Genomic DNA, 8,972 nt, shown 5'->3' on the forward strand with positions numbered 1-8,972 from the left:
GGAACTGTCTCCTCTCCGTTAAAAACTAATAAATTAATAAATACGAAAACATCTAACCTGTGGTTGACTTTTTAACAGGTGTTGTACAAGACCGCTTGGAGCGAGAGCATTGGCAGAGACTGCTCGGCTTTCTGTGCCAAAAAGTGAGTCCGAACTCCAATGTGTTCACATTTTTAGATACATTTTATTGCTTTTGATTTACTGATATACTTGTAATAGTTTTTTGTTGTTTTTATTTTAGACTTGTGGACATACGTGAACATTTTAGATTGTGAATAGACTTCTAAAATGTATTTCTTAGATTCTTTTGTTTTTCTTGTTCGCATTGACTAAATGTCATGTTTGTCTGTGCTTCTCAGGTACTCTGACCACTTGCATCGCTTCCATGAGAATGACGAAAACCTCTAAGGTGGCAAGCAGGCGTCGTGCTGTGATGTCATTCTTCCTGTTTTCCATTGGATGAACCTGCCACGTTCAGACTCCTGGTTGTTGTTGCAGTTAGCTGGCGCCTCCACTGTAGGGCAGTGTAGCTTTGCATTTTTCTTTTACCTTCCTAATGTTTCCAGATTGCAGTTAATAGAAAGCAGTCAAACAGATAATTATGGGCATAGTTATAATATCTTGTGATTTGTGGCTTTTTTGTCATTTAAGGAGATTTAATCCACTAAAGTGACAACAATCTTAAGACCTTGTCGGCTTTCAATCTACAAATGAATCAATGACGAAACGGTCTACTAATTATGAAAAACTGTGTGTTGTAGCAGGTCAGAATTGACGTGGTAGTCACAAACCTTATTGGATTAGCGTACACGTAAGTCAGTTCATCTACGCCATGTGATGAAGTGACTTTTTCGGTGCACAAATCTCCTTGATTGCTATTACAATTTAAAAATTGATGATTAATTCCCACAAGGTTGATTAGTAGATAAGTAAGACGACGGAATCAATTGATCTTCAGATAAAGAGCATATGCATGAAAGTTACTGAAGCTTCTCTGTATTGCACATTTATTACTAATAAAGGCTGTGCAGCAAGTTCTGGTATTGTGAAACAATGCTATTAATGATCAAATTGCTATTATTATTACGCTACTGTCACAAATACAGTAGAGCACGATGCACTCATAATTGTTTCCAAAGGAAATTAAGGAAATGGTAGTTATCAGCCATAAAAACCTTTGCTAAATGTACAGGCTGTGTTTTAAGTAACATTTGAAGTGTCAACATTAGTAACTTAACAGAGCACAATGTAACGCTCAAAAGGGGGAGAGCATTTTTAAAAAGTATTTTCACTCATGGATGCAGCAATTCGTACACGAGACTGTGTATGTGGTGTACCGATGCATCATCAAACAATAGAACACCGCTCAGGTTCTCATTGGAAATTCAAATATTCAAATATTTGAAAATGTCAGTATTTATATCTCTCTCTCTCTCTCTCTCTCTCTCTCTCACTCACTCACTCACTCACTCACTCACTCTCACTCTCTCATATCAAACACAAATAGTTTACCCTACCACTGCCACCCAGAGTTGACCACTTCACCTAGCAATCAAGTATGTGCTGCTTATCAGATGCTAACACTAATCTGTGCAACCAACAAAACTCAATGCCGCTCTGCTTACCTTCTGGCTTTGACATGATAGCAAGGGGACATCATGTTTGGGGTCTGTTTTTCTTCAGCTGGAACTGGGGCCTTAGTCAATGTGGAGGGAATTATGAACAGTTCCAAATGGCAGTGAGTATTAGCACAAAAACTTAAGGGTGTTGCAAGAAAGCAAAATAAATATCAGGAAAAGCCGACGAGAACATCTGAATTTTATTTCTGTATTACATCTGCACCTGCAATGGTGGCAGGTGTGTGCTGACTCCTATTTAACATGACTTTGAAAGTAATTGATTAATTCTGAACACAGCCACATCCCAGTTATAAAAGAGAGTGCACACTTGTGCAACCACATTATTTTGTTTTTTATTTCCTCTCGAAAATATTAATGTTATACATGTCATAGGTCTCCGGCACGGTGAACGACTGGTTAGAGCGTCTGCCTCACAGTTCTGAGGATCGAGGGTCAATCACCGTCCCCGCTTGTGTGGAGTTTGCATGTTCCCCCCGTGCCTGCGTGGGTTTTCTCCGGGCACTCCGGTTTCCTCCCACATCCCAAAAACATGCATGGTAGGTTAATTGACAACTCTAAATTGCCCGTAGGTGAGAATGTGAGTGCGAATGGTTGTTTGTTTGTGTGTGCCCTACGATTGGGTGGCAACCAGTTCAGGGTGTACCCCGCCTCCTGCCCGATGATGGCTGGGATGGGCTCCAGCACGCCCGCGACCCTAGTGAGGAGAAGCGGCTCAGAAAATGGATAGATGGATGGATGGATGTTATAGGTCTCATTGATGGTGGAAAAGGTTTTGAAATGATTAATTTTGGCCTTGTTTTTTTAATCACAAAAACCTGACATTTTAACGGGTGTGTAAACTTTTATTTTCTGCTGTTTTTGTATACAAGCAATGAAAAGGTCTATTTGACATATGTCTTTAAGTACACATTTTTGAATTCGAACCTCTACACCACTGTTAGCAAACATTCTGCCTCACACTGCGCACAAAAGGACTTCCTGCACCCAAGCATGATTGATCATCGAGCTCCTCTTTTTATTTTTTATTTTTTTGTACAATCGCCATTCACCTTTTAACCCGAATGTTCTCCCCTTATCACACTCCACCCCTCACCCTTGCATCCTTCGACAAGCCCCGCTCTAAAATATTTACGGCCTAATGGCTTCATGTTATTTTGCACCGCAGTGGAGGGTCACTGCTTCTTGATGACATCTCACTTGGCTGGCTGCTGTGTCATGTTTATTTGCGGGTGGGAGAAGCGCTTATGTCATCCTGCGGTGAGGAAGCGGATTAAGGAACAATGGATTCTTTTTTCTCATGGTCTAAAGTTTCATTTGTCATGCAGAAGGCAGTAAACTTCTGTTTTTATTATGAATATGAATTTAGTGGATCTGACATGCATGCGTCACTCGTCTTACAGCTTCTCTCCGACTTGCATGTGCACTACACAGTACATTTGTATATATATTATTGCCATCCAGTGAAAATTATAATTTCCTTTCCTCCAAAACACAAATTTTGTTTTTAAAATGACCTTTTGTCATAACTATTTCAGTTGTAATTTTGTTTTATTCATGCCAGATTTTTTTAAAAAGGAAGAGTACATCATTTGAAATATAAGAACAAAATGCATATTTTTCACGGAAAGTGATGACATAAAGTGTACCTCCTATTATATATATTTTTTTGTTAGATGGAAGTTTATGGCTGAAAATGTCAGATTATTATTATTATTTTTCTCCATCACCAGCACATATTGTACAAACTATGGAATTTATTTGTGTTGTATTTTATTACATTTCTTTGTTTTTATTTTATTTTATTGTGGGTGGTTTTGTTTTATTTTATTGAATTTGTTTTATATATATTTTTTGTAGTATTTCTTAATCCAGATTTATTTTTTGTTTTATTTAGTTTTTGCTCTTTACTGTTGTTTTTAGTGTTTTGTATTTGTTTTATTTATTTACTTGTATTCAATTTTTTATGTAGCCTGTTATATGGAGTATTGGTTTATTTTTTGTTCTTTTATATTTTGGTACTTGATTACTATATTTTAATTTGTTTCTAATTTTGTTTTTGCGTTTCTTAATTTTTTATTAACTATCATTTCATTTTTGTCTATTTTCTTTTTTTTCTTTTAAATTTTTGTTTGTTTTTTTAAAATGTATTTTTATTGTATTTGTTGTTTCATTTTTATGGAGCGTATTTGTTTTTTAGGTTCTCAATTTCATTATTTTTTTTTTAGTTTTTGTCTTTTTTTATTTTCTTGCATTTTTGTCCGTTTCTGTGTTCTATTGTATTTTTCTTTTGTATTTCTTTAATTATTATTATTTAATATTATAAGAGTTTTTGATTTTAAATTTTTTTTGTTGCTTTTTGTCTGTTTTATTCATTGTGTGCCATTGTTTATTTTTTTGTATTTTTTAGTATTTGTTTTTGTTTCAATTTTTTGTTGTTTTTATGTTTTTATTTCTTGCATTTTGTGTTTGTGTTGTTTTATTATTTTTTTCCCTTTGAAATGATTGTATTTCTGTTTTTGTTATTTGTTTTGTTGCTTCTTTATTTTCTTTATTTCTATTTGATCTCACATACCTTTTTTTCAATGGCAGATGTAGAATTGTAGACAAGTAATGCAATTTCTCCTAATAATTTGTGCTTTCATTTGGCAGGCAACCCCCCCCCCCAGGAGCCATTATGCTAAGTTGCTGTAAAATCCCCATTTATTCATTCATTCACTTTCTTCTTTGTGTGGCTGAAAAGCTCAGTCCAATACGAGCTGAGGACTGCTGCATGGATACGGACTGTGTGTGTGCGTGAGTGCGTGCGCACAGGCATGTGTGTGTTCATTCATTTGATTCCACCCAGTTCTCTCAGTACTGTTTCAGCTTCCAAACTATTCCTTCTTTTCTTCCATCGTTCTTTCTTTCCTCCCACAGCAAACGCCCCCTCCCCTCCTCCCCATGGGTGTTGCCATGGAAACAGAGCTCCTCCGTCAGGTGGATCCGTGTTGTTGCCCGGTGATTTGCTCCGACATGGCGTCTCGCTGAATCACTTGGTCACGTGCTTCCGGGATCGGCCCCTGCCCCACCCCAACCCGCATTGGGAATTTGAAGCGGGTTATTCATCCCCAGACTCGCAACCCGCCAAACAAGTGTCTCTCTATTTCGAAATCCTTAAATATACTCTACATTATGCAGCAGTGGGGTTTTATGTGCATGCAAGATGTCACATTTGTCTCCTGGAAGGCAAAAATGATGCTTCGCTGTTATGAAGTTGCACTTGGAATTGTTATTACATTCCAATTCACTGCATGTTCTTCACAAGTAATATTTTTCTTGTGACGTGCTCTCCCTCGTTGTGTACAGTGTTACTGATGTGTGCTGCTGTACTATTTTGGGCCATGCACCAGTGGAATTAATGTGACATCACTGCCTAGAGAGAGAGAACTCAAAAGACAGAAATCCTCCTAACATAACAATAAGCCACTCGAAGATCAACGCTGTGACTCTTAACACATAACGGTCATCTGAAGATCAACTTCATGACTCCAAACATAATAAGGCTCCTGAAGACAACACTGCAACTCCAGAAATAACAATAAAACACCCAAAGATCAGCGGCGTGGTGCCTAACATTACAACATGGCACACAGAGATAAACACCGGGACCCCTAACATAACAAGGCACGCAAAGATCAATGCCACGACCCCTACCTAACACTAAGGCACTTGAAGATCAACACCGTGACCCCTTACATAACAATGCACCCGAACATCATCGGCGCTAACGTGTAGTGAAATTTGTTGTAATCTGTTTGTGACACTTTTAATGTGGTCTCTGTGATAAATTCAGGTTCGCGTTACCATAAAAATCATTCATGAACGCTCACTGGGCACTTTGTTAGGCGCACAATCTAATGAGAGCCAATAGACCGTTTCATACTGTTTGTAAACAGTAGTTGCTAGGGTACCTTCGGATGGCAGAAAAGGTATTGACAACTGCTGACCGGAACTGAGAAATGTGACAAAAATTGTCAGGTTTGGGGCTGCGCCGCCAGTATATATTCAATTGCCTTCAAAAATATTGAACTTAATCCAGTGGAACACTACTGTGAGGAGGATACATTGAGTGATGTCGTAAATAGTTGTACATAGAATAGCACAAGATTGATTGCATACTGGGAATCAAACCTCCTTCATCAGGTTTATGGAAGACATTTTCTCACAAATCTTTGGTTGGGTTGTCTTGGAGTAGCTACATGGACTCTTTTCTTGTTCCTGGATGCACGCAGATTGCTCTGCACACATCAGCGGGGCATTTTCCTGCCTACTGAGGACGACTTGTCTCGAAAGGCCGCTGACACATTGATCGCAAAGCGGTCCCCCTGAGGCCATTTCCACTCTTCAGCCACTTTAGATGCTTTCACAGGAAATCAACTCAAAGCATATTTATTTTAAACCCCCAACAACTCCACCCGTTTGTCTTACAGTTCCCAACCAATCACACCCCCACCCCACACACCAAGTCTAAACATAATGCGTGCTAATCAATGACGCATGAAAATGTCAACATTATATTTGGAAATCCAGACTTGGCTTGCATTTGATGACATTATATTCTGTACCTGATGAAGTGTCCAGTGGGAGATTTTTTTTCTCAATAGGTGACGTACAGCGGAGGAATTTTTTTCTGACTAGGTGATGTACAGCAGAGGTTTTCAAACATTTTTCTTCAAATACCAGCTTGAAAAAATACTCGGCTATCCAAGTACCATCACCCTGACCAACTATAAGATACAGTAGCATAGTAGACCTAGACTTTCATCAAGAACAAGACTTGAGGTTTTATTTTTATTTCTTGCTAAAAAGTGGGGCGGCACGGTGAATTACTGGGTTCAAATCCGGCCTGGCCTGCGTGGATTTTGCATGTTCTCCCCGCGCCTGCGTGGGTTTTCTCCGGGTACTCCGGTTTCCTCACATATCCCGAAAACATGTATGGTAGATAATGGAAGACTCTTAATTGCCCGTAGCTGTGAATGATTGTTTGTTTATATGTGCCCTGCAATTGGCCGACGACCAGTTCAGGCTGTCTCCCGCCTCTCGCCCAAAGATAGCTGGGATAGGCTCCAGCACGCCTGCGACCCTAGTGAGGGTAAGCGAAACGGAAAATAGGTGGATGGCTAAAAAGTGGTCAGTGGAGCCCTGAGATACAAGTGACCCAACTTGCAACGAGCTGTTGTTTGTTCGATTATTATTATTATTATTATTATTATTATTTTGCTTTGGCTTGTGAGCAAAACTTTGAGATACGAGTGGCAGTGAACTCAAGTCACTTCTCAACAAGCATCAGTTTTGACAGAATAGTTTTGCAAAAAATTGGCTTCAATAAAACAAGTTATTACTTTAAGCAACAAATATTTGAAGACAAACAGTACCAACATGTGAAGACACCATGAACAATATTCACAGGCATAGGATCTATATCCTCTGCAAAAAAAACGACTGATATTACTGCAGCTTACTGAATGGTTGTGAATGTCTCCATGTACTAGACATCTGTATGTCTGTATTACACTGCCCCCAGATGACCAAGGTGCATACACCAGAAGGACCCACACAATCACAGTAAATCATGATGCACAAAGATTATTTACATTATATTTCATTGTTATTACTATCTTCTTTTATAAAGTACAATATTATTGACTGCTCTTTTCCTTATTGAGTCACAGAACAAATTATACTCACATTTCAAGGCATCACTGGAATATTATGCACACGTTGAACTTTAACACTGTGCTTAAAGGTCCCATATTTTGGCCATTTAGACCTTTTAATAGAGTGACTTTCTAACAGGGACTTGGTATAAAAGTATCAATTTCATTAAAAAAAGAAAAAACCAAAAAAAAAACCACACCTTGGTTTTGTTATACGACTGTCCAGAAAGGCTCCTCTGACAACGACTTCTGCTTGACCCAGTTTTGTATCCGCTTTGTCCATATTTGGCTAAGACCGCCCCCTTTCCTCTGATTGATTGCCTCCATATAGAAGACCCACTTGTGAGGGCACATGTGTTTGTTATGTTGACACACTGGCTTGGGAGCGGAGAGGCAGGCGGAGGTCTTCGCGAGTGATGTAGAGAAGCTCGAGAAATTTGAATGACCTGATTTCAGGCCTCTCGGCAGAAAAGACATCTGGAACTCAGGAATGCATGGATGATTTTAATTCATATTTCACCTGGTTACTGAGGCACCAAAGAGCCAATATTACATCCCAAATACTAGAAAATGTTGGTTTGGTAAAATGTAGGAACTTTAACGATAGGAAAACTTAGAAAAGGTTATAATAACTTAATTAAAATGGAATGCACATAAAAGGACAATAAAAAAAATGTAGCCAAATAAATGTTTGAAAACTAACAGGTCTTGAATATTAAATGTAAATGTATGGAACTTAAAAGTGAACTCCAACTGAACTGTACTTAGCCAGTGATGTGTCCATGTACCAGTAGTGGTATGCAGCCCACAATGCATCATTGAGCGAGAGGTTGAAGCGCCCCCTGTTCCCACCCTGGGAGACTCGTGTCGATTCATCCTCTCCGGCAGGAAGTGCGCAAGGATCAATAAGAGGCGAGGGTCTATGGGGAGAGGCACAGAGCTCGCCCCCACTCCCCACTGCCCTGCCCACGTATCTTTCTTTTTTCTTTTGTTTGTTTTATTCAGATGCATTTTCCCCTTCACTCTTGTCATCGTCAAAGAAGTACGAGAAGACATTAAAGAAAAGTCATATGATGTTTGTCTGAAGCATTGTTAAACAGACAGCACATAATTGCCACTTAATCATCTTTATAAAAACTGTACAGTGCATATATATACGTATATATACATACATACAGTCAGTAGCCGCTCCACCAGCAGCACCAGCTGTTTTCTGCTCGACCGAGCCATTGCGGCGTGGCCCTCGGCCCTTGTCGTGGAAGGCCTACGGTCAATCCTCTCAGAGGGGATTAGCGGTAAAGACGCATGTACGCTGGAAGCTGCAGAACAACTACAAAGTGGTAGACGTCAACGAGCCATGTGGACGGTCTCGCGCATATGGCATAAGCAATATTCTTTATAGACCCTGTCAAATAAATGCAGAGATTTGTTCCGAAGTACATTATACGTGGTTGAAGGTAATTGCTGAAAATGTGCCAAGACCGAGCGCCATGTAGTTGTGTTCAATTGTTTTCCCACCATTTCAGTTTTCTTGATTTTTTTTTGGAGTGTGGCTAACTTTGGAATCCGGCCTAAGTCACCCTTTGCCCCACTATATAAGAAATCGAGCGCCCTCATTGGCATTACCACTTCTCTG

At 39.3% G+C, this 8,972-nt stretch overlaps 1 protein-coding gene across 1 annotated transcript in view; it reads left to right on the plus strand.

Moving 5' to 3' along the window:
* The window catches only part of cux1b (cut-like homeobox 1b), a 121,262-nt gene extending 120,227 nt beyond the window's left edge, over positions 1–1,035 (plus strand). The window contains exons 21-22 of the mRNA XM_061682726.1: positions 79–143; positions 360–1,035. Coding sequence (XP_061538710.1) covers positions 79–143; positions 360–408 — 114 coding nt within the window. The 3' untranslated portion in view covers positions 409–1,035. The remainder of the gene's footprint in view (positions 1–78; positions 144–359) is intronic.
* The last annotated feature ends 7,937 nt before the right edge of the window (positions 1,036–8,972 follow it).

Source organism: Phycodurus eques, chromosome 7 (assembly GCF_024500275.1).
Source record: "Phycodurus eques isolate BA_2022a chromosome 7, UOR_Pequ_1.1, whole genome shotgun sequence".
Classification (NCBI taxonomy): Eukaryota; Metazoa; Chordata; class Actinopteri; order Syngnathiformes; family Syngnathidae; genus Phycodurus; species Phycodurus eques.